General features: G+C 45.6%; 1 protein-coding gene across 1 annotated transcript in view; it reads right to left on the bottom strand.

Annotated features, from left to right (window-relative positions):
- Positions 1-27,161, bottom strand: part of ENTREP2 (endosomal transmembrane epsin interactor 2) — a 204,949-nt gene that overhangs the window by 62,348 nt on the left and 115,440 nt on the right. Inside the window, exon 3 of the mRNA XM_063142264.1 lies at positions 16,935-17,045. Within this exon, the coding sequence (XP_062998334.1) occupies positions 16,935-17,033 (99 nt within the window). The 5' untranslated portion in view covers positions 17,034-17,045. The remainder of the gene's footprint in view (positions 1-16,934; positions 17,046-27,161) is intronic.

The following is a 27,161-nucleotide window of genomic DNA, read 5'->3' as shown; positions in this document are numbered from 1 at the left end:
TAACTGCCAGCTAAATTCCTGCATTAAGAAGGGGGATGGACTAGATGCCCTCATAGGCCCCCTTTTCAACTCTGCTATTCTACGATTCTATGAACATGGGCAGAGTGCATTGCCTGTGGCTGATATGAGCCAAACATGCAACGATAACTGGAGGGAGGAAGTTCTCCCTAACTGCCAGCTAAATTCCTGCATTAAGAAGTGGGATGGACTAGATGCCCTCATAGGCCCCCTTTTCAACTCTGCTATTCTACGATTCTATGAACATGGGCAGAGTGCATTGCCTGTGGCTGATGTGAGCCAAACATGCAACGATAACTGGAGGGAGGAAGTTCTCCCTAACTGCCAGCTAAATTCCTGCATTAAGAAGGGGGTTGGACTAGATGCCCTCATAGGCCCCCTTTTCAACTCTGCTATTCTACGATTCTATGAACATGGGCAGAGTGCATTGCCTGTGGCTGATGTGAGCCAAACATGCAACGATAACTGGAGGGAGGAAGTTCTCCCTAACTGCCAGCTAAATTCCTGCATTAAGAAGGGGGTTGGACTAGATGCCCTCATAGGCCCCCTTTTCAACTCTGCTATTCTACGATTCTATGAACATGAGCAGAGTGCATTGCCTGTGGCTGATGTGAGCCAAACATGCAACGATAACTGGAGGGAGGAAGTTCTCCCTAACTGCCAGCTAAATTCCTGCATTAAGAAGTGGGATGGACTAGATGCCCTCATAGGCCCCCTTTTCAACTCTGCTATTCTACGATTCTATGAACATGGGCAGAGTGCATTGCCTGTGGCTGATGTGAGCCAAACATGCAACGATAACTGGAGGGAGGAAGTTCTCCCTAACTGCCAGCTAAATTCCTGCATTAAGAAGGGGGTTGGACTAGATGCCCTCATAGGCCCCCTTTTCAACTCTGCTATTCTACGATTCTATGAACATGGGCAGAGTGCATTGCCTGTGGCTGATGTGAGCCAAACATGCCACGATAACTGGAGGGACAAAGTTCTCCCTAACTGCCAGCTAAATTCATGCATTAAGAAGGGGGATGGATTCTTTAATGTTAATAAAGTAATAATTATAAATTTTAGTGTTAGATTCATGAGTGTATTAGTGGTAAGCTAGATAGAATACTAATGTATCAGTTAGTGTAAAAGCTGAGTTTGTTGCCGTTTTTGTCACGGACTTTTGCGTTCGGGTGTACTTACTGTATGCAGAAAGTGATTTTAATAAACAACACCTCCCTCCAAAAAATCTCAACTTGCTTTTTCACAAAACACAGATATGACTTTATATACCCATCTACTTTATGGTCACATGAATTTTATATTTACAGTGGTGTCCTTCAAGGATCTGATCTGCACTTCGTTTAAGTGCATTCTTTAATGTTAATTAAGTAAAAATTATAAAATTTAGTCTTAGATTCATGAGTCTATTAGTGGTAAGTTAGATAGAATACTAATGTATTAGTTAGTGTAGTTAATGTTCGTGTAGTGCCCTGCCCTCTTTTAAATCTGGTCACTCTAGTATAGCTCCTGCAGCTTTAACTGTTGTGACGAAGAGGGAATTTCACCAGGTGCTGCATGCATACAACTGACACTTGCTGAAATTCCCTTTTCTATTCCATTTTTAAAGATACAGGAGCCCTGTGCTCCTTTCCATGTGGCTACGGTGACCCTATGGAAAGGAGGACAAGGCTCCTGTATCTTTAACAGTTGGATAGAAACGGGAATTTGTAAAGGATTTTGGGGTGGCCTGGACAATTAAGGCCCATTCGCTTTCCAAAAAGCCTGCTCTTAGGAGATGGAAACTAGCAGGACTGGTTTGATATGGATCATATGAACATAAGAAGAACCATGCTGGATCAGACCAAGGGTCCATCTAGTCCTGCAATCTGATCACATAGTGGCTAACCAGCTGTTGACCACGGACCCACAAGCAGTACACAGTGCAAATGCAAGCACCCACCCATGTTCCCCAGCAACTGGTGCACACAGGTATACTGCCTCTGATACTGGAGATAGCACACAACCATCAGGGCTAGTAGCCCTTGATAGCCTTTAAATCCCATTGTTAGTAGTCCATGGAAGTGATTGGTAGAGATTCAGACAAAACGTTGTCCTGTGGTGTATCATTATTTCAGGCAGGATATTTTTCAGTGCCTTCTGTTGTCTGCTGCCAATGTATGTACGTTATTTTAGGGCTGGCATAAATTGGATTCCCCCCTCTATTTAGGCTTTCTGATACTTTTTGTATTGCTGCAGGTCCCCAAGCTGCTGATCTATGGAGAAAATTAAAGTTCTCACTCTTCATGGACAATTTGACCTTCTTTTCCCAGAAGTTTTCTTTTTCTTTTTAGTTACTACATAAAATACAGGAAGGGAATTCTGACCTTTCTAATAAATTCCTGATGTTCTTTCTAATCTAGCTCTGAGATAAAATGCAGTAATGAAATAAAATAAATAAAATGCATTTTTAAAAAAAATTAAAAGCTCCACATGGCCATATTAAGGACTCTGGCTTTATTTATTAAAACATTTTTATCCCGCCCTATATCACAAGGATCTCAGGGCGGCGTACAGATAAAAGTATACATATAAAACAGAACAATAAACATACAATTCTAAAACAAATTAAACCATTAATACGTTAAAACCAATATGAAATTTTAAAAGAGTAAAATCCAATTAAAACGAAACAGTGGATTTAGCCATCAAAGGCTTTTTTAAAAAGCCATGCTTAACCTGGCGCCAAAATGAAGCCAGGGCTGGCACCAGTTGGGCCTCCAGGGGGAGGGAATTCCACAGCCGGGGTGCCACAACAGAGAAGGCCCTGTCCCATGTTCCACAATAGCATGTATCTGGTGTTGGTAGGGCACCGAGAAAGGCTCCTCAGACATACCTCGGCAGGCAGATATAGGCTTTAAATCTGAAACACGTAAGTACATAAGAAGAGCCCTGCTGGATCAGACCATGGGTCCATCCTGTCCAAAGTACAGTTCACACAGGGGCCAGCCAGCTGACCATGGAGAAACCACAAGCAAGACATGAATGCAACAGCACTCACAACTTTCACACCTTTGTGAGAGGTGTGTGTAGAGGCTATTGAAGTACTTTCTTCCTTATTCAGTTGCTTACTGTGAAGTCTTAAGTATATAGGAATAAATAAAGGCTCAAACTAGTGTGGCATAGTGGTTAGAGTGTTGGACTGGGAGTTGGGAGATCCTGGGCTCTAGATCCAGGGACCGGGTCGCGCTGGGGGCATCCGCACGGTCACTTACGTTCCTATGATAACCTCCGGGTCCAGGCTTCGAAGCCAGGACAGGGAGTTGGAGCCAGAAGCTTTAAAGCACTGCACCAGGCTTCCTGGTGCAGCCCTTTAAAGTGTCCGCCTCCAAAACCCCGTCCTGGCTTCGAAGCCTGGACCGGGAGGTGATCACAGGAACGTAAGTCACCGCGCGGTTGGGAGTGGGGGGGAGAGGAGGTGCTTACCTGCTTCCTCATCGCAGGCCTGGTGGGAAATGGAGTTCACAGCATTGCGTCACTTCCTCTTATGCTGTGAACTCCATTTCAAAACAGGCCTGCGATGAGGAAGCAGGTAAGCACCTCCTCTCCCCCCCACTCCCCAACATCCCCCTGTTGGGTTCCCGCCTTGAGCATTCATATTTGTTCATTCCTCTCCAGACGGTCCCTACCTGCAGACTTAAAAATCTTAAAAAGACACGACACACAAGGAAGAATGGACGTGGACGGATGAGGAAAATAGCACACGGTCTTTCAGGATGTACACTTTGCTCCCTATGTTGGGTTCTCGCCTTGGGCATTCATATTTGTTCATTCCTCTCCAGACGGTCCCTACCTGCAGGCTTAAAAATCTTAAAAAGACACGACACAAGAGGAAGAATGGACGTGGACGGATGAGGAAAATAGCACACGGTGTTTCAGGATGTACACTTTCCTCCCTATGTTGGGTTCTCGCCTTGAGCATTCACATTTGTTCATTCCTCTCCAGACAGTTCCTACCTGCAGGCTTAAAAATCTTAAAAAGACACAACACAAGAGGAAGAATGGACGTGGACGGATGAGGAAAATAGCACATGGTCTTTCAGGATGTACACTTTGCTCCCTATGTTGGGTTCTTGCCTTGGGCATTCATATTTGTTCATTCCTCTCCAGAAGGTCCCTACCTGCAGGCTTAAAAATCTTAAAAAGACATGACACACAAGGAAGAATGGACGTGGACGGATGAGGAAAATAGCACACGGTCTTTCAGGAAGTACACTTTGTTCCCTATGTTGGGTTCTCGCCTTGAGCATTCATATTTGTTCATTCCTCTCCAGAAGGTCCCTACCTGCAGGCTAAAAAATCTTAAAAAGACATGACACACAAGGAAGAATGGACGTGGACGGATGAGGAAAATAGCACACGGTCTTTCAGGATGTACACTTTCCTCCCTATGTTGGGTTCTCGCCTTGAGCATTCATATTTGTTCATTCCTCTCCAGACGGTCCCTACCTGCAGACTTAAAAATCTTAAAAAGACACGACACACAAGGAAGAATGGACGTGGACGGATGAGGAAAATAGCACACGGTCTTTCAGGATGTACACTTTGCTCCCTATGTTGGGTTCTTGCCTTGGGCATTCATATTTGTTCATTCCTCTCCAGACGGTCCCTACCTGCAGGCTTAAAAATCTTAAAAAGACACGACACAAGAGGAAGAATGGACGTGGACGGATGAGGAAAATAGCACACGGTCTTTCAGGATGTACACTTTCCTCCCTATGTTGGGTTCTCGCCTTGAGCATTCACATTTGTTCATTTCCTCTCCAGACAGTTCCTACCTGCAGGCTTAAAAATCTTAAAAAGACACAACACAAGAGGAAGAATGGACGTGGACGGATGAGGAAAATAGCACACGGTCTTTCAGGATGTACACTTTGCTCCCTATGTTGGGTTCTTGCCTTGGGCATTCATATTTGTTCATTCCTCTCCAGAAGGTCCCTACCTGCAGGCTTAAAAATCTTAAAAAGACACGACACAAGAGGAAGAATGGACGTGGACGGATGAGGAAAATAGCACACGGTCTTTCAGGATGTACACTTTCAGGATGTACACTCCAGACGGTTCCTACCTGCAGGCTTCTTGTTCCCTGTAATGCCAAAGCCCAGAGGCATGATTTGTTGCTCATGAACATTGTAAGCAAACAGACCTTGTTGCACTAAAAAAAAAATCCTACCCACAGATTCATTTTGAAAGTATCAGGTCTAAGCCATAAGCAGCTGTCAGAGGGGAGCCTGGAGGGGACCACCAGGAGCTACAAATTGTACCAGAAGGTCAGAACTGGGGGTGAAGTCAAGATTTGGGGTTGAAGAACACACAGAAACATGGGTTGTCCAGCACCCTGGATCACATGGAGAGCCTCAAAAGAACAGGAACCTCTCTTCTTCAGACCATTGCCCTCCAAGAGCAAACAGTGACAGAAATGTGCAAAGGTGGAAGCAGGGCTAATGTGTTCGCTCTTCCTACATAGATTGAACACCTGAACAAAGCAACAGTAGATCCGAGAAGACTATTGTTGCTCAGGTGAAGTCCCAGCCCAAAGAGGAAGTCTCTTGTAATCCTTCCTGCGTAGGTCTAGAGCAGTCTAGTACGGCCTAATCTACGCCAGGCAGGATATAGCACTATGACAGCAGTATATGGTATGTGTCAAGGGGCCCCAACAGTTGTCAGTGCACTTCAACACCCCTATGAACCACTAGTGTGGCTCCTGCCTCTTATATACTGCTTTCATACCACTTCTATAGTGCAATATCCTGGTTGGTGTAAATTAGGCCTAATTCCAGAGCCCAAGAACACTTCCAGGAAGAGGCTCCAAACTGTAGTTCTCTCAGCACAATACATAGTGCAGCTGTATAAATAGCCCAATATTCCTTGTTATAGCTCTAGATGCTCCTGACAGAAAAATAACCAAAGATTGTGACAGGATCAGATAAATTCCCCAGCTTGCTACATCGTTCTTTGGGTTTTGTATGTAATACATCAGGCCCTGGGTACTTGGAGATTTATTATAGAACCTCACTATTCTGTTCAGCAGCCAGGTTTTGGGACAAAACATATTTACAGTCCCCAGAGCACTGTCCGGAAAACAGAGTTGGCTTCCCCCTATCAGTGTCATGAGAATACTAAGAAAGGTTCATTTCTCATATCACAGTAAAGCATCTGCAGTAGAACCATTTCCCTCTTGTTTTTTGCTTAATCCAACATTATAATTGTAACCCTGCGTTCATGTGTGGCAAACAATGTGGTCTGTAACTCAACCACCACTTTGTAATACATACACAAAGATGAGATACTGCATTTTCTGCTTTTGAGTCCATGCTGGGAAGCCACACCCAGGTGGATAACAGAGCAGCATAATACAAGATGATTATATTAGATATAGGAGACACAAATAAGAGAAGATCACAGCAGAAATAAGCAAGCATATGGACAGGATATGCTAGCGAGGGAGAAATGAAACCAAATTCAATGACCTTTATTTTAATTCTCTTTAGCTCTGTGTCTTATACAGAGCCTGGGAAGTGGAATGCACTAATTTCACCAGCAGCAACAGCAGCAAGGAAGGTATAAAATCTTCCCAAGCTGGAGGAACCGAATATAGCCAGTACTCCATTTAATCTTCCCTCCTGCAACATCCTTACAAATAAAACTCTTAACTCCTCTGATGCTTTGTCAAGGACTAATAAATGAACAAGAGACAAGCAATTCAGAAAGCACTTAAAAATGGGAATATTTCCGGCAGAAAGAGAAGTTTATTTATTATTTATTTATTTATTTAGAATATTTATATACCGCTCCCCATTGAAAAATTTCAGAGCGGTGTACAAGGTAAAATGAAAATAAAAACAGAGTAGAAAAGGGAATTTCAGCAGGTGTCAACCGAAGAGGGTGAAATTCTCCCTTCATCACAACAGCCAAAGCTACACTAGCTATAGTAGAGTGGCCAGATACAAAAGAGGGCAGGGCTTCTGCAGCTTTAACTGACACCCACTGAAATTCCCCTTTCTACATTACTGTTAAAGATACAGGAGCCCTGTCCTCCTTTTCATATGGTTACCCTACTTTAAGGCACAATCCTATGCATGTTTAGACGGGGGGGGGGGGGGTGTTGAAGTCCTACAAGTCCCAGCATGCCCTAGCCAGCCACAATAGCTCTGGCATGCTGGGAGTTGTAGGACTTTCCCATCTAAACATGCCGGAGGGGGGGGGGAGGAGAGGAGGTGCTTACCTGTGACCCCCACCTGCACCAGGGGAATTTGACCCGGAGTGGGAGGGGAAGGAGAGGAGGTTCTTATCTGCTTCTTCCTTGCAGACTTGGTGGGAAATGGCGTCCCATAACAGGAAGTGTCGCAAAGGGCTATTGCGACACTTCCTGTCACGCTGAAAAGTGCATTTCCCACCAACCCTGCGACGAGGAAGAAGGTAAGCACCCCCTCTCCTCTCCTTCCCCCACCTCCGCCCAAGTCAGCTGTGTGTGTGTGTGTGTGTGTGATTCTCTAGCCTCCTGCAGCAGCAGAGACCAGGGAATAACACACACACACACACACCCCAGCGCTTCCCTCGAGGATAGGGAAGCTCCCCGTGCCCCCCCACCCCAGCGACTCGGGCCCCCTCTCCTCTCCTCCCCCCCCCTCTGCCCAAGTCAGCTCTGTGTGTGTGTGTGTGTGTGTGTGTGTGTGTGTGTGTGTGTGTGTGATTGATTCTCTAGCCTCCTGCCGCTGCCGCGGTTGGCAGCAGCGGAGACTAGGGAATAACACACACACACACACACACACACACACACCCCAGCGCTTCCCTGGATAGGGAAGCTCCCCGTGCCCCCCCACCCCAGCGACGCGGGCCCCCTCTCCTCTCACTCCCCCCCTCCGCCAGGGTGGGGTAAGGAGAGGAGAGGAGGTGCTTACCTCCTTCTTCATCCAAGCTTCATGGGAAATGGCGTCCCAACAGGAAGTGTCGCAAAGGGCTATTGCGACACTTCCTATTACTGTAAGGACTCCATTTCCCACCGTGCCTGGAACGAGGAAGAAGGTAAGAACCTCCTCTCTCCCCCACCCCGGCTAGGGCCCCCTCCCCCCCCAGCGCGCCTCGGCCTGGTCCCTGGGCCCCAGCTTGCCATCGTCGTAGTTCCTACGGCACCGGCAGGCCGGGGCCCAGAGATCTCCCCACCCCAGCGCGGCCCTGTGCGTTCCCTGGGCCCCGGCCTGCCGTCGCAGTAGTTGCTGCTGCAGTGGCGGCGGCGAGGCCCTGGGAAATCCCCAACCCCCACGGTCCAGGTCTCCGCTGCTGCTGCGGTAGGCAGCAGCGGAGGCCAGGCAAACTCCCCCCACGGCAGGCCCCGGGTTTCAATTGAGCGCCCGGCTCCATCCGAAGCCGGGGGCTCAATTGAAACCTTCGGAGACAGGCCCAGGTTTCAATCAATTGAGCGCCCGGTTCCACCCGAAAGCAAGGCCGCAATTGCGGCCTTGTTTTCGGGTGGAACCGGGCGCTCAATTGATTGAAACCTGGGCCAGCCGCCGACGGACAAGGTGAAGCCGGGGTGTGGGGGGCGACTTCCCCCCCCCCCCGGCTTCCCCCGCCGCCACGCCTGGTTCCCGAGAAGCCCCCTCACCCCACTTACCTGGCCCGACGGGGATGAGCGCCGGCCGCGCTCTCCCTGCTTCTCCCTCCTCTCTCTGGGGATTCTGAAGCTCACGCGCATGCGTGAGCTTATCAGATTCCCCATTGAGAAACATGGGGATTTTAAAAATTAATTAAAAATTGATGGAACGGTCTTTCGAAAAAAGAAAGGCCATTCCATCAATCGGATAGATAGGGGAATTTAATCCTGTTTATGGATTACGCCGGGAGGCTTCCCCTTTTGCGCTACGAGTGCGCAAAAAAAAAGTCGCCACCCCCCGAGAAAAACAAAGCAGATTGTGACGGACAGACTTTCTCTCCCTTTTTCTGCTTTAAACTCCCACCCAGACCTCAATATTTCAGGAATCTCCCTGAAACGCGCAGGGAATGTAAAGCCAGCATTTCTTTCTGGCAGTACCGCGTTTCAGAAAGATTCCTGAAATATTTTTCATTTTAGGACCCTAAATTCCCCTTCCCCCCCCGCTAATAAATTATAATGGTAGAATGCTCAGATTACTGACGGGCCTTAACATACAGCAGCCACGACTGTGGCTGCTGTAATAGGACCAGCTGTATAAATATAGAGTACAAGAGGACTCTTTCTAGAGTACAAGGGGACAGGCCTCTGCCCCGGTGAGGTTACACTTCAAAATACAACACAGGAAGCTTCAGAGGAAACACAATTGTTTCAGCTACAGGTGCTTAGAAGGGCATGGGAAGTGTGGGACGGGGGTTTGCTTCATAGAAAATGGTTTCAAAGCGGCATTTGAAGGATGCAAGAGAGGTTGTGTCACAGAGGTGTTTGGGGAGGCAGTTCCAAGCATCAGGAGCAGCAAAGGAATATCACGAAAGTCACTGGTGAGGGCTGGAGGCCTCTTCACAATGGAGAGTGGTGAAGCTGGAGAAGCAAAGGTCACTGGTAGGGATGTTTTGGGATATCAGAGAAGAGAAATGGGAGGGGGAAATGCCAAAGAGGGATTTGAAAGTAAGGACAAGAAAATTGCGCTGGATTTATTCTGATCGAAGAATCATAGAATCATAGAATAGCAGAGTTGGAAGGGGCCTACAAGGCCATCGAGTCCAACCCTCTGCTTAATGCAGGAATCTACCCTAAAGCATACCTGACAGATGGTTCTATAGCTGCCTCTTGAATGCCTCTAGTGTGGGAGAGCCCACAACCTCCCTAGGTCACTGCTTCCATTGTCGTACTGTTCTAACAGTCAGGAATTTTTTCCTGATGTCCAGCCAGAATCTGGCTTCCTTTAACTTGAGCCCGTTATTCCGTGTCCTGCACTCTGGGAGGATCGAGAAGAGATCCTGGCCCTCCTCTGTGTGACAACCTTTTAAGTATTTGAAGAGTGCTGTCATGTCTCCCCTCAATCTTCTCTTCTCCAGGCTAAACATGCCCAGTTCTTTCAGTCTCTCTTCATAGGGCTTTGTTTCCAGACCCCAGATCATCCTGGTTGCCCTCCTCTGAACACGCTCCAGTAGAAGAGAAGGTGTTGTAGGCTATTTTTTGAAGAAGAAGAAGAAGAAGAAGAAGAGGAGGAGAAGGAGGAGGAGGAGGAAGGGGGGGGGGTCCTCAACCCAGCAGAGGTGTTGTGCAACCTCAAATTCATTTTGCCAGGGCTTGCACACCAGAAAGATGAGTGCTTATATGTGGCTTGTGATTCAATCCTCATGAAAACAGGGATTAGCAAAATATGGTGCCATTTAAAAAAGGTTTCCCAGTTGTTATGGTTGCAGAAATAACACCTATGAACTGAAAGCTCCAACACTGAGAAAATAATTTTTAACAAGCCGAGCCAAAAGCTGTCTTCCTTGCCATCACACAGCAAAAGCATTAAAAATATATATCATTAGTGGCGCAGAGGATCCTATCCAACTGACAGGCAGGAATAAACCATCACAATTTGTTCCGCAAGGTTGACTGACACAGAATGCGGTGCAGTTTGATCGGCTGCCTGATGTCAAGACGCCCTTCGCCGAAATATGTTCTGCATATGTGGAAAAGGGACATGACAGCGCTTTATGAAATTATGAACGGTGTGGAGTAAGGGGGAGGGGGAGGGGGAGGGGGAGAGAGAGAGGGAGAGGGAGAGGGAGAGGGGGAGGGAGAGAGAGAGAGAGAGAGGGAGGGAGGGAGGGAGTTCCTGCAGAATACTCATTTACCCAATGGTGTAAAGCTGAATGGTATAAAGTTCAGGGGCTGAGTGAAGGAAATACTTCTTCACACCCCATGTATTCATGATGAATCCAATTGAACAGAGGAGAAGGCTCATAGATTGGGCCTCATCTGTGGCAGTGATGCTGTCTAGTGGAGCTTTTCTGGGTGATGATGATGATGATGATGCCTTTCAGCCTTTAAAAGGGTCTCCAAGGTGGTCTACAACCCTGAACATCTATCTTCACACAATAAAAACTTAAAGTACAAATCTTAAAAACTTATATAGGAAGCTGCCTTATACTGAGTCAGACCTTTGGTCCATCTAGCCCCATATTGTCAACACTGGCTGCCAGCAGCTCTCCAGGCCTTCAGCAGTTGCCGAGGGTTGAACCTGGGACCTTCTGCATGCAAACAAGTGATCTACCGCTGGGCCATGGCCTCCCCACCCTTGAATAACAGCATCAAAAGAGGAGGAGGGTTTACATTTCTTTGATGTCAGCTTCCACAGCTTGGGTAGTTCCTTTAGAGTTCTGACTGAAACCCAGAGCACATGCCCCGCCCCACTGACATCGGAGACACCACCCTCCAGTGCTGCATCTTCACATCCTTCTTCTCTGACTGTTGCTTTAGTCCTTGACCCCTGCCTGTTTTGGCCCTACGCATCTGGATAATTTGGGCTGACAGCCAGCTCCCTTCCACTCTAGACCCCGACTCTGGGGAGAGTGACCATTGCTGACATCCAGCTGTGCCTTCCAAACCTCTTTACATTTTGGTCAGTGGGACTCTCTCCTGATTCCTACCACCTTGAAGGAAGTATGCCTCATGGATTTCCAAGTAAGCTTAGAATGGCAACCCGATTCTCACATATCTCTCAAGTAGGCAATTACTTTCCCATCCTCTCAATGGGAGATGGAGACTCAAGGCTACAGTGGAAGCAGGGTAGATGTTGGATTTGAAAATAGGTCCCCACCCTTGCCCATTTGGACAAACTATTTCATTTTGGGAGCCGGGCACCCTGCAGATGTCTTGAACAACAGCTTCCATCATCTGACCATGCCACTGACCATGCTAGCCAGGATTGATGGAAAGTGTAGTCCAACACGTATGGAAGTCCCCAGGTTGGGGAAGGTTGTATTAGGTCAATGTTGCCCAAGAGAGAAGAGGATCTCCGTTGTGCCCTGGCAGAGCCAAATCCGTGACACAGATCCCATGTTCAACCTGGCATCAGCTCTGCATATTTCCTTTCAAATTTGGATCCTTTCACTGCATATTTCAGCAGATCATTTCTTCTGAGCAAAATTCTATTTTGGTGTTAAAGGAGGGAACAAAACGGTTTTGCATTTATAAGCACTGGCCATCTGCCTGGTTAATTAGCAGGGAGGTAGTGATGACAGCAAAGAAGAAAAAGGGAAAATTATACCTGCTTCCAACACCAAACTTCACGGCATATGGGAAGCCCAAATATATCACACCTTGACAGAAGCAGGAATCTGTAAAGTAGCTCAGATGCCATTTTAAGTGTTGACACATAGCTTGGCGGGAGCTGCAGAACTAGCAGGATGTGGAGCCCTCCGAAAAGAGGGGCAATGCAAAATAGTTTGGTCATGGGACAGACAACTGGGAATCATAGAACAGTAGAGCTGGAATGGGCCTATAAGGCCATCGAGTCCAACCCCCTGCTCAATGCAGGAATCCACCCTACAGCATACTTGACAAATGGTTGCCCAGCTGCCTCTTGAATGCCTCTAGTGTGGGAGAGCCCACAACTTCCCTAGGTCATTGGTTCCATTGTCATACTGCTCTAGCAGTCAGGAAGTTTTTCCTGATGTCCAGCCGGAATCTGGCTTCCTGTAACTTGAGCCCATTATTCCGTGTCCTGCACTCCGGGAGGATCGAGAAGAGATCCTGGCCCTCCTCTGTGGGACAACCTTGCAAGTCTTTGAAGAGTGCTATCATGTCTCCCCTCAATCTTCTCTTCTCCAGGCTAAACATGCCCAGTTCTTTCAGTCTCTCTTCATAGGGCTTTGTTCGGTAGTGGATATTTCCGTCATGTCACCCTTGTGAATTTCTCAGGAGGAACCAAGTGCCAAACTCTAAAGGCAGAAACTAACAGGGAGTAGTCCGGGGGGGGGGGGGGGCAGAGTTATACATTTGTCCTCTGCAGTTGATCTATAAGGGTGTACCATTGCATTGGCTATGCCTAGGGATGCCAGCAGCCATGCCTTCATTCAGATAGAGCAGGCACAATGTGTCCAACCCTGGCAGTTGTGAACGCCTGGTTGAACTGCTAGCTGTATCAAACTAAGGGCCATTCCAACTCGTTTGTTTATTTGTTACAGACAACCAAAGCTCTATGGGCAGTTCAAAAACAAAAGTCAAAACAACATAGTAAAAAAAAGGAAAAAAGAGTGTCTCTGTGTTTATATCTCACAGTATAGCTCCTTCTGGACTAAACCGTTTTAGAATTAATACAGAGGGGTGGTATCCTAGCTTGCCATGGGTACAGATTGTCTATTTCAGCCAGGAAACACTCCCTCCTCCCACATACCCACAGTCCAGGATGGTACATTCTAGGAAGAGCTCTGCAACACATTATTTCTGATCATGTCACTCACTCATTAGACTTGCATTTGGGGTGGAGTTTTAGATAATGTGCAACATTTGTCGTATTTCATTGATTTTTAGTGGCTATTTTGAACATGTTTATGCAGTTACCCTTCCCAAGCATTTGGGAACAAGCGAGCTAATGTTGCCGTTGTTGCAAACTCACACACAAGTAACGTCCACGCTAGGCAGAAGGTAACATTTTCCTTTATAGCTTGGATTCATTTCAAGAGGCCGGCATGTAGAAAGTAGCAGACAAAATGGCCTGATTGAAATGCAAAATGTAGGGAGGCATCTGACACTGAGCTTCTGCCTCCTGTTTCAGATTACCAGGACTCTATGAGATGCATTCACACTATTAGGGGGTCTTAATCAGATGCCGGCCTGCTTCCCATGAGTGAACGCCATGCATCTAAAAGAGCCCCATCGACTTCCTTTGTGGGCCAGCTTTAACACTCAAGGAAAACAAATGCATAAGTTGCCATAAAAGGAAAACAGACCAATGGAACAGTGGAAATGCTGTCAGAGAGTCAACTTTTAATTAAAATTATAAATAGAGAAAGATGGAAAAGGTATAACCAGATTTCGTAGCACAAAATGAACTAACGTTTCCTAGAGCTTAATAATCCCAATTTCTCATTTGTGACTATAAGAAGGTATGAATTATATTTAGAGTTGCCATTCTTAAGCCTGAATCAATAAAACTACCTTCCAAAGGTAATTTTTACCACTTTGGGACCAGAAACGAACCCCCTAACACAATCAGTTTGATTTATTCTGCAATTTCCTTGGTGTTTCTTCTCTTCAAATTTCCCCCTGTTGGATTGCATTTCCAACGCCATCATCTTACCAATTTATATATCTCATTAAATTTAAAGACCGAGCAGACCCCTGATTAAACTGTAATCATGTTCGCTACATCTTTTAAAGCTTTTGCATGTTTTCACCCATGACTGAGGGGCTCATTTGTCACCGGAATGATAAACAGGTAGCTTGCTCAGCCTCTCCTTCCCAATTATAAAAGGTTACATTTGAAAGTTGGAAGGTAAAGACATTTGAACTACCCAAAGCCTGCAGGGATAGTATTAGAAGACTAGTTCACATCAATATGTGAAATTTAGCTTGCAACCTAATTTCCTTGTCTTTGCTGCTTAACTAGGGTTATCATCCATCTTTAGAACCCTCTGTAAGTACAAATCTACAAATGAAACCAGAAACATTCTTGTTGGGACTTACGGATGATCAACTTAAAGAAAAAGGAGGAACGTTGTTCCTGTACATGACAACAGCTGCCAGACTGCTCTACACGCAATACTGGAAAAATACACAAGGACCATCAACGGAGGAACGGCTGCTTAAGGTTTTGGAGCTGGTGGAGATGGCCAAGCTTACGGCACTAGTAAGAGAAAAATCAACAACCTCATTCGTATTGGACTGGAAACCTCTGACAGAGTATATACAAGAGTTGCAAAAGAATGATGTATTTGCCTGTGGGTTTTACATATAATCTGTGGTCTCAATACATAACACTGGGCCGGCTAAAGTGAAGTAACTGATAGCCTATATGTCTGACATGACGATTGCCTCAAATGGAGTATGGCCTTAGATGTTTTGCATATTTGTTTTTATTAGATGTATTGTATCGTATTGTTAGTTAAGTGTGTGAAGTTCTGTTCTGTTTTCTTTCTTTGCTTGGCTTTTTTTCTATGCCTTTGTAGAAAACAATAAAATTGTTAATAAAGAGAAAAGAACCCTCTGTAAGCCAAACTTTGCAATTCTGTGGTTCAGAATATGAACGTAGATAGCTCATACTTACTATCTCAGATGCAAGATAAATGTTACTTGACCTTCCCCCAGCAAGTCCTTATTTGGCTCTGATATTTATCGAGTCAGGGAAGAACTCAACCTCTCCCTCCCTCCATTGAAGTCCCTTCTGCCCGCGTTTGCTGCTGCCTGACTAGCAGTAGATGGAAGACCCTCTGCATAGCGCTTTATGCTGCTAAACCACAGGAATAATAATAATAATAATAATGGAATTATATTATAATTAATAACGGAATAAGCAGGACACGGAATAACGGGCTCAAGTTACAGGAAGCCAGATTCCAGCTGGACATCAGGAAAACTTCCTGACTGTTAGAGCAGTATGACAATGGAACCAGTGTCCTAGGGAGGTGGTGGGCTCTCCCACACTAGAAGCATTCAAGAGGCAGCTGGACAACCATCTGTCAGGGATGCTTCAGGGTGGATTCCTGCATTGAGCAGGGGGTTGGACTTGATGGCCTTGTAGGCCCCTTCCAACTCTGCTATTCTATGATTCTATGATAATATATTTCTTACCTGTCTCTCCATTGGATCGAGGCAGGGAACAACAATGTATATAAAACACATTAAAAACTGATTAAAAACATAGCATACATGATTAAAACATCCTTAAAACACTCTAAAATTTCACTGGATAGGCCTGCTTATTGCTTTTTTAAATTCTAAAAGACTGTCAAGAAACAAAGGAAGCGGCCTATACTGAGTCAAATCACTGGTCCATCAAGCCCACTATTGTCAACACTGACTGGCAGCAGCAGCAGCTCTCTGGGGTTTCAGGTGGGTGTTTCTCCTAGCCCCACCTGGAGATGATGAGGATTGAACCTGGGACCTTCTGCATGAAAAGCAGCAGCTCTAACATTGAGCCATGGGCCCTACGTTCTCACGAAGCTGTAGCCCTCATGTGCTGACTCAACGTTGGAAGCTGCCTTAAACGGAGTCAAACCACTGGTCCATCTAGCTCAGTAATGACATGCAGCAGCTCTGTAGTGTTTCAGACAGGAATATTGGATGGGTATTGTATTGGCTAAGAAGAAGCAAGTTTCCCAATCTGGGGGCAGAAATAGTTCATTCTCAGCCAATTTGATGAGTGCTGGGAGATGGATATAGAACATAAGAACATAAGATTCCAGCTGGACATCAGGAAAAGCTTCCAGACTGTTAGAGCAGTACGACAATGGAATCAGTTACCTAGGGAGGTGGTGGGCTCTCCCACACTAGAGGCCTTCAAGAGGCAGCTGGACAACCACCTGTCAGGGATGCTTTAGGGTGGATTCTTGCACTGAGCAGGGGGTTGGACTCGATGGCCTTGTAGGCCCCTTCCGACTCTGCTATTCTATGATTCTAAGAAATGCCATGCTGGATCAGACCAAGGGTCCATCTAGTCCAGCACTCATCAAATACAGCCATCACTAGCCACCGCACAGCACACAGGGTTCCCTAGGAAGTACCCAGAGTAATCACGACCAGTGTTTGATGGCATCACGCTAAACCCTTGAGACGAAAAGAACTCACCCTCGAGTTTCAAAACAGAAATAAAAACAGCCTTTTACTATTTAAAGTAGGAAGATATAAATTGATTCTTGCAATTTCTATTCTCTGTTCCATTTGATTTAAAATTAAATCAATGACTATTTCAGGGGGGAAATATGTGGGTTTCCTTACTCACCAGTTGACACCCTTCCAAGGAGTTTACCAGCTGAGCGTTCTGACAGGAGAGAATGGAACCAGCCAAGTTCAGCATCACGCAGACTGCTGACAACAGCATGAAAAAGGTTATCTGTGGGAAAGAAGGAGAGGGTAGCCTGTTGATCACATGGTGCAAGACATAAGGACACAAGAAGAGCCCTGCTGGGTCAGACCAAGGGTCCATCTCGTCTAGAGTCCTGTTCACACAGCAGCCAAACAGCTATCAACTGCAGGACACGAGTGCATCAGCAACCTCCTGCCCATGTTTTTGTTTTTGTTGTTGTTTACATTTCTATACCGCCCCATAGCTGAAGCCCTCTGGGAGGTTTACATGAGATTAAAACAATTAAAAACAATATAAAACTTTAAAACCACAAAGACATACAACATACATCAAAACATACATCTAAAAACAACTACATATAAGCAACTTTAAGCCATGAACCTAAAAACTGATCCAGGATCGGCGAGGCTCATCACATATTGCTAAATGCCTGGGTGGAGAGAAAAGTCTTGGCCTGGTGCTGAAAAGATAGCAATGCACACTGACTCTGATGCTGAAGGTAGCATAAAGCCATCAGGACTTGTAGCCAATGATAGTCTTCTCCTCCAAGAAATTGTCTAGCCCCCTTTTAAAGCCATCCAAATTGGTGGCCATCACTCTTGCAGTAGCGGATTTCACAGTTTGACCATGCCCTGTGTGAAGAAGTCCTTCCTTTTATCTGTCCTGAATCTCCCACCAATCAACTTCATGGGATGCCTTAGGGCATGTCTAGACCAGGGGAGGGAGAGGGAGGATCTCACAATATTCTGCTCGCAAGATCCTCCCCTTTGGGCAGACGCGCGCAACATCCCAGGAGGAATGAGAGAGATCACATCCGCCGTTATTATTGTTTTTATTGAAGATGAGCGCACATGCGCTTCAATGCAAATGTGTTTTTTTAAAAAAACAAACAAACCACCCAATCCTGCTTTCCCCCACCCCTGATGGGCACGGAGCACCTGAAGAGCTCCGTGCCAGTTCCCGCCTCCTCACATTTACTCGGGAGGAGGCAGGATGAAGCTGGGACAGCTGTCGAGACCACGGGAAAAATCACGGTAAAAGCCACCCCAGTTATCCTGGAGAAATGGAGGTATCATCCCTCCCTGCCCCCGGGATCCGCTGTGTTTCATGTGGATGCTCAGGGATGATCACAGGATGATCCCGAAGATAAGGCATGGTGTAGACACGCCCTTAGTGAAGGGTGAAGATAAGTCTCATTCCCATGACACTATCCTGGTTTTTATTCTCTGTCCGTATCCATGGGAATTTGACTACTTAATGGGTTTTGAAAAAGAGGTCAACACTAAATCATCATGGCCTGCTCAATATAGAGCAGCCTTCCCCAAGTGGAGGCTTTCCACGAAGCCAAATGAGAGAGTTTCCACCAAGAATGAAGCAGCGGTGATCCATTCATAGAATCATAGAATCATAGAATAGCAGAGTTGGAAGGGGCCTTCAAGGCCATCGAGTCCAACCCCCTGCTCAATGCAGGAATCATGGTAGTTCCTGCATTATATGGAATAAACCTTCCAATGGAAGCTTATGTGAACATGTGTATGCCTTGCAGCTTGCTTATGATGCACACTGGCACACTGGTCTCTTGGTGGCAATGGCTAGCTTCCTCCCAATGCAGGTGACAAATGTCAAACACAGTTCTTTGTACTAGGAAAAAAAGGAGGGAGGGGAACAGAAAAGGAAAAAAAAGACGGGGTCCCACAGACTCAGCCCTAAAAGTGTAAAGAAACAAGGATAAAATGGACACCCCAAGGTTCTGAATAGACACCTACCTAATTTTATGTATTTATTTATTGACTTTATGCTGGCAATCTCCCATGTGCCAACTTCCATACTTTCATGGGGGAGAGGGAGAGAGAGGTCTGCCTGTACAACCACAGTTGTTTCCTGCAATGGAATCTCTCCTTCACATTACCCGTGAAAAGATGAAATATGTAATGCCGTTGTCCAAAGCCATTGAACACAGAGCATCGAGCACTCCATCTGTGTAATATTTTTTGCTAACGGAGAAATAAAAAGTCTTTCTAAAACCGGCAGCGTCGTCAAACTACTGCCAATTTGTCTCTGGGAGACAACCAAACAAATGTTACCATTCTAGTGCTGGATCTTATGAAGGCTAGCTTTCCTTAGGGAATAATCTGGTTACACATGGGACACAAATTCTTCACTCATCTACTTTCACAGCTGGCTAATTCCAATCTATACCTCATTCAGGAATCCCTCACTTTGTCTCCAGGTCCTTACTATTTTGCTTGAAAAGAACCAAGAAACCTAATTAAGCATCAACTCCTGCCCCTTATCATAATGTGTTAGCAGAGTGGCTGAATAAACCAGACTGTATCTAGGAATCAAAGAGCTTCGCAAATTTTACTGAGTCATAGACAGGTAGTCTCATGGCTAAGAAGCCAAAAGCTTAAAACAGCAGAGAAAATCAAGCCAGGGTTCTAATGGAATGAAACAACAACTACTACAGAACATACTGAACATAGTAGCCTTTTTATACGCAAGAGACCCAGGCTAACAGGAAACTTAATTGGCCCCATCTAAGCTGCTGGGCAATATTCCCACCTTGTGACCTCTGTTTGCACTGAAGGCTCTCTAATGCATCCAGATGCTTTAGGAAAACAGTAAGCTGCCTTATGTTGAGTCAGACCCTTGGTCTATCTAGCCCAGTTTTGTCAACCCTGGCCCTGCTCTGGAGACACCTTAAACCACAGTGGTTAAGACTTTTTGTTAACAAAAAAAGCCTTAACCATGGTGGTTTAAGGTGTCTTCTGAACAGGGAAAAAAGCCAAGGGCAAGGGATGGAAACAGAGATAGGTCTTAGAAAATATTTATTTGTTATTGCAGACACGTTTTGGACTTATGAGGTCCTTCTTCAGGGCAATTCAAGTAAGAGTATAATTTCAATTTTCTCCAGAGCAAAATGATCTCCCTTTTACTGAGCACTGACGACAATCCAAGCATATCGATCAGATTCAATTTAGCCATAATTGTTCTGCTGGTTACATCCAAATTAAAGGTCTGCACAGAAGGAAAGCCCAGCATGGTCTAACTTTTCAGGAGTGTGAGAAATAGATGGGCACAAGTTCAGGTCGGAAGTGGCATTGCCCCAACGGCTGTCCTACAGACTTACTGTGCGGTGCTGGAAAGGGAGGCAACCCAGGACCATTTTCAAACATGCTCTCCAGCCTGCAAACACAGACACTTAAGAACATCAGAAGAGCCCTGAGGCTCAATCAGACCAAGGGTCCATCTAGTCCTGCACCCTGTTCACACAGTGGCCAACGAGCCATCGACCAGGGACCCAACAAGCAGGACACAGGTGTAACAACACCCTCCCACCCATGTTCCCCAGCAACTGGTGTACACTTACAGCAAGAGAATTCCAAGCAGACTCTCGTGGCATCCACATTGGAATGGCAATGTGAGGAAGGGAAAATGGACCACCAGCAAGAACAAATGCCTTTCTCATTTAGTTTTATCTTACCCTGCTGCAGCCTTCCCCAACCTGGTGCCCTCCAGATGGTTGGACTACAACTCCCAGCATCCCCATCTATTCTCTACTATAACGGCTTGCACTGCAAAGAAGCAGATGTGATTCAGCATCCCAGATGGCAGGTTGTGCTCTGGCAGAAGCCGAATGCACCACTTTCAAATATTTCAACTGCATCAGTAAGGTATCAAAAGCTGCCCAAATGGATATGAAACAAGCTGCAGCGTAGGCTTTTCCCTAACTCCCCCAAGACAGCCTGGTTTAATTTTGAGCATTGCTTCTAATCAGGGAAATGCAATAACAACATTTGCTTAAGTTTCTGGATTGCTAATATAGCATCCTGGGGAATAATCAAGAATGCAAAGAGAACCCTTTCACAGCTTTATTGCTTGTTCCTACTCCATGATCTCTTAATTTAGAAAAGGATGGGGTTCCTGGGCCAAGCCTGCTCCATTGATTTTGTTCCAGGACTGGCTCCTCTATGGGTCACTCCTGCGTCCATCACTCTTTGCTCCACACCAGTCCTTGAATCACTTATATCGGGCTCTTGCCCTCCAGAGCAACATTTGATGAAAAGGAGGCATCTCCCCTAGGTAAGCACTGCATCTTCTAATCATGGCCTCTGTCCAGGGTCAACACCATCGTTGTTCTTGGAGTCCAGGAAGTGATCATGGGGGATCCTGTGCAGCAGGGGAAACCAGGAAGGGGGGGTTATGTCCAAGTGCTTGAATTTGGCAGGGTCCACAGGAAGGATAGATGAAACTGTCTTGTTTTACTTTCCATAACAGCACCACCTTTTAAAGCACAGATCCATTTCATCCTGTTTCCTTATGAGTTTGTGAATTAAAACAAACTCCGCACAAACATTCATGCACGTTCCCATGTGCATTCTCATATGTAGAAAAAACATGTATGCATATATACATTTTTGCATGCCATTTCCCCTAATGTAAGCATTTTTGTCCATATTTTTCCAATGGGGAAAAAAATTCATTTCATATTTTTTGCAGCGCAAAATTCGGAAAGGTGCAGAAACCAAAGGATTGTTGCATTCTGATGTCTGGATTAGGTCAGTTTGTATAAGAACATAAACCAAACTAATTTCTCTCCTGTCCCCAGGTCCAAAGGCAAAGCGTCCTTTAAAGCAGCTGTCTCCTACGGGAGATCACTCCTCCTGTTCCCATCATTTACTTCTGAGTAAGTCCCATCCAATGGGCTCTGAGAGCTGGCAGGTCCCGACAATGATGGCTTGGATTCCAAAATCAGAAGAAAACTTGACTTTTGATAATCATCATCATCATCATCATCATCAAACAAAGCAAGCTGCAAGCAGATGAGTGTGAGGCGAGTGGCAGATGGCCTTGTCATGGAGAAAAGAAGCAAAGCTTTTATCCGTATGTCGGTGGGTTCAAGTCCAGATTCACCAGCCAAGGCCAACTTGAAAGATGGGATCCTGATCAAATGGACCGTCCTGGAACAGAATGAGAATCTCACACTCGTTGCTAACTATCTGGCCCGAGATTCTTTGGCACATTAATTGCAGCTGGGCACCGGTGCTGAAAGTGGGTCGGAGGTTGGCCAGGGAAGAGAATGCGGCATTGCAAGTAGCCAAGGCGATACAGAGAAGGACAGAAGAAGTCCTTCAGCACCATGGAGAGCTCCAAGTCCTTTCAACAAGATGGAAGTCCTTTCAAGAAGAGCCCAGCCAAGGCGTGATATCCTGGGGAGGCCTTGATGTTTGCCTATGCGTCATCCCTAAGTAGAAAAGTTGATTTTAAAACGCAGTGCTTAGCTTCTATGCTTCCTTCTTCTCTGCAAGATCCCTGTTACATTTATATCCTGCCTTTTCCTCCAAGGAGACCAAGGCAGTTTTTCTGAGCCTCCTCCTTCCCATTTTCTCCTCACAACAACCCAATGAGGTAGGTTAGGTTGAGAGTCAGTGACTGGCCCCAAAGTCCCGCAGTGAGCCTCATGGCTGACTGAGAACTTGAACCCATGTCTCAAACTCTCTGGAACGCCTCTCCCGACATGAACCTACCTGTACACTGTGTTCAACATCTAAGGTACTCCTCCGAGTGCCTACTCCGAGGAAAGCTCGGAGGATGGCAACAAGGGAGAGGGCCTTCTCAGTGGTGGCCCCCCAATTATGGAATGGTTCACCGTGATGAGGCTTGCCTGGCGCTAACACTGTTATCTTTCAGGCGCCAGGTCAAGACTTTTCTCTTCTCCCAGGCATTTAACAGCATTTAACAACGCTAAGTTCGTTTCTTTTTAATGGTCCCCAGAACTGTTATTTTTATATTATTTATTTATTTATTTATTTATTTATTTATCACACTTATTTACCGTTCCCATAGCCAGGGCTCTCTGGGCGGTTCACAGAAATTCTAAAATTAAGATAAAAACGAGTATACAAAATTTAAAATTCTAAAACACAGAACATACACACATAAAGCATTAAAAACCATTAAAAAACTAAACATGTGGGTGATTAAGATGTGCCGCCATAAGCCTGGGCAAAGAAGAAAGTCTTAACCTGGCGCCGGAAATGGATACTGTTGTTTTTATGTTTTTGATGGTTTTAAATTTTGTATACTTTAAGTTTTGTAAACCGCTCAGAGAGCTTTGGCTATGGGGCGGTATATAAATGTAATAAATAAACAAACACTCTAACCTCTGCACCACATTGGCTCTCAGACGGATGAATTAGTCTACAAGTTCCATCATCCTCAGCCAGAATGACAATTAGTCCCTCTGGCTGTGGATCGTGAGGATTGTAGTCCGACCCATTTGGAAAGACCCAGGCTAGGGAGGCTACTCTGGGCTCCGAGGGTAGTAGCCTAGCTTAAGTCCCATTCATTTCAATGGAGCTACTCTAAGGAGGACTAACATTGGATGATACCCCATGTGCACAAAGTGGGCTTTGGCTGAATGTTGAGCAGGCAGTACTTCTGTGTTTGCATCAAGAGAGGTCTCTGAATCACTACACGGGGCCAGTGTCAGGACACACTCGAGGTCCATGTACGGAGCCGGATATATATCTGGGGAAAGTTTTACACTGAAAAATAAATTACGCACTTCACGTGCCATTAGAGACAGCCTCTGCCCTGATCATTGCGAAGGCTCTGTCATCTGTGTTTCAATCATTTCTTCTTGAGCAATAAATCAAGGGGAACTAATTTTAGGATGGTTCTCCAGTTATTCACAGAAGTGGCACTACATTACTTGACATTAATACCCAGAATAAATCAGTGTCAAAACAGCTGTCATTAGAATCACATCCCCAAAGAAACAGACCAGTGATTTTGCCATCTGCACCGGGCCTTTAATGTGCTCCTCTCTGTCTTCTTAATTTAAACAGGACAGGTACATACCTTCTACAACTTCCTGAGGTCAAAAGAGTTGTGCTTCCATCCCTACTCATCATAACAGATTTACAAATACATGGACGGATTCACACAAATAGAAACCGAATCCGAGGAGGAACGATTTAAAGAGCTGGATATGTTTAGCTTGAAAAATATCTAACTATTTGTTTTAATGAATCACTTTTTGGCAATACAAATTACAGTTCCATACACACATACCCATACCCATAGGTTAATGGGTATGCACCTCATGCACCATATTGGAGTTCCAAAACAGATTTGGGTCCCTGCATTTACTTTAGGATAATAAATAAATACAAGGAAAAGAAGATGTAGCTTGCTTGATATGTCTTCAAAGTAACTTGTGATTTGGGTCTAATATATACACCAATCCCTCAATTATGATTCAAGTAGCCACTGGTAGCTGGGGTGAAGTATCTAAGCTTCTCTCTAGTAACTTCCTCTGCAGCAAGTCAAGCATGAGAATAATAGGCAAATAGATTAGGGATCCATCACCACTTTCACAAACTCATTGTTTTATTGTGGTCTTCCTCCCAACACTTTGGCTAGTAAATACTAGGGATGGCTACAACATTCTCCTCCACCCAAATCTCTCCCCTGATTTCAGGTTCTAAATGACTTGAGTTTGTTTGCAAAGCAGCACTGATGCATTAGCTATTAGCCGGTTTCCCTTTTTTAAATTTATTCCCAGACTCTGTTGAGACAGGACTACATACACAGTTAATGGTAGTCTTCCCCCCTTGCTAGATGCTAACATTCAGGAGCATGGTTGCACGTTGATCAAAAGGGGGGTTGTGATATAATCACACCAATACTCACACAGAGATTATGTGCGCTGTGATTTAATCATGTGTGCACTGATTATGCAAAGCACGCAACTTGATGCAACGCTGGGTATCAATATTCCCTTTTCATAAGGTTCTGATTAAGACGTTGTTTCTCCTTGCTAATCTGTGAGCTGCTGGAGGGTGGGCTGGCGATACAGAGGAGAAAGTGAATTGAGAACTGCAGTAACCTGCACAGGTACTGTTTCCAAAATGGAAGCTAGAAATTCTAAACCACAAGGCAGGTAGCCTGGAACGTGGCGCAGAGCCAAAATATGGAACAGTACTGAAACGGAACCGGGGAAAGACAAAAAGCTTCTTCCTATTGAATTCCTGCAGCTTCTTTCTCCTTCTAAGTATCTGATCTTTCACTTTCATCGTATGCTTCGCCAGTTGCTAAGTGACCCAGACAACAGCAATGTCAGCCCTGTAACAGCGTAGCATTCCCTCGGCTCACTTTACTCCCCTTATTATTTCTACTGTCGCTTGGGCTTATTATCTGGCCCTGCTCTCCGGATCTGGATGCGAGCTGGAGGGTAATAAAACCCAGCTCTTTGACTGCATCTCCACGTGCAACGAGGCGGCAGCTCCCTCCACACTGCAGTTGGGTGTAATTGGAGTTTTCACCCTATTTGCAGGGGGCGGAGAGGCTTCATTTGCATCCCGAGTAAAATTATTCATATTCTCAACACGACATGAGTTGTTGCGTGTTCCGATTACCAATGAGATTTCCTTCCCATTGTACATTTCATTCTCTAATTGCCGGCGCAACTGAACATCTACCTTCTGATCAACCCAAACAGCCCCCCATTATTTTCATTGATGCAACAAAATGACCAACAGGATTTACAGAACTTGCTGTATCGCTTCCATTTATCTTTGCACCCTGGTTTGCGCGCACACATTCCACCCCCCTCTTCCACACTCTGCCTCTGGCAATTCCTCCTCCTTTGTTTCTGTCATCCTGCTTGGTTTCACTTCTTTCACATCTCCCATAGGCTTACAAGACCTGGAATGACCAAATCTCTCAGAACCGTACCTCTAATATATCTGTTGGAAGAAGCCAGCCCATTGCCTAAATAAAGCCAGAGGCATGGCGGGGGGGGGGGGGGATTCCCCACCCCTTTCCTTGGCCTGCTGAAATATTTGACTTGTTCTCCAAAGGCAAAAAGCTCTGTAATTCCAGATACCTGCATAGATATCTTTCCTTCAAAGGCACAATTGCTTCAAGTTGACTCGTATCCATAGAACAATCTGGGCACGAAAAAGAGACATGCAGAAGCATATAGATAATTGACCTGGAAAAATAGGTTTGCCTTTTGGATGGGCCCGGATGAGGCTGCACGAATAAGGCAGAGTCCGTTGTTTTGGAATTCTGCTTCCAATGCCAGTCTTCCTCAACCTGGTGTGTTGGACTACAGTTCCCATAATCCCTGACTGGCATGGTCCAATCAGCATAGGGAAGGCTAACCTATGTGGACCTAAGAGGTTCATCTTTAGGTGCTATATTTTCAAATTAATCTTAGATACTAGGGGTAGACAAAATCCACCCAGTTTCCACATCAGTCTGCAACAACAGCAACACATGAAAATATGCATTTATTTTTGGACGCAACTTCCCCTAACATTCACGTTTTGTATCCAATGTCCTCCAACATTCTGTGCTCATTAAGCATGCTCAGTTCTTACTGAGCTGCTTCGGTCCTCCACTCCTGAGGTTGTTGTGGGGTTTGTTTGTTTTATTGGCTAAAGATATTTTGTACTTCCGGGGGGGGGGGGGGCATGTGCAACCTTCTCTAGGAAAAGTTGAAGGAACTGGGTATATTCAGCCTGGAGAAGAGATGACAGAGCAGGGGACATGAGAGCCCTTTTCCAAATAGGAAGAGCCCTGATGCTGGATCAGACTAAAGGTCCATCTAGTCCAGCATTCTGTTCACACAGTGGCCCACCAGCAGTCAACCTAAGGACTGCCACGTATAAGAGGGCAAAATTGTTCTCTGCTGCCCCAGAGGGCTAGGAACAGATCGAATGGACTGAAGATCCAGCTGGGGAAATTTCAGTTCAACACTAGGAGAAACGTCTTGACAAGACAAGCAGTTCAACAATGGAGCAGTGGAGGCTGCTGGCCCCCATGTCAGTCGGGTCGTGAATCTTCTCCAGATTTCAGTCAGAACCAGTCAGACTGAAAGAGCTCTCCAAGGTGCTTCTGCTCTAAAGGAACTTTCTAAAGTGACCCATCCTGGAGCATTCTGGGAAAATAAAATGGTTGCTGGAAGCAGCATAGGACTAGGAATGATGTACCACTTCAGACTGTGGGTGAGGGTTCACAGGGCAGAATGCTTTCCCATCCTCTGAGCCTAGAAATCTAGCATGTCGTGGAAATGGGATTCTAGCCTGGCCGAATTTTCAATATGCAGGGATGATTTTTTGAGCACAGGGG

Source organism: Elgaria multicarinata, chromosome 16 (genome assembly GCF_023053635.1).
Source record: "Elgaria multicarinata webbii isolate HBS135686 ecotype San Diego chromosome 16, rElgMul1.1.pri, whole genome shotgun sequence".
NCBI classification, from domain to species: Eukaryota; Metazoa; Chordata; class Lepidosauria; order Squamata; family Anguidae; genus Elgaria; species Elgaria multicarinata.
This window is presented reverse-complemented; position numbering and strand designations above follow the sequence as displayed.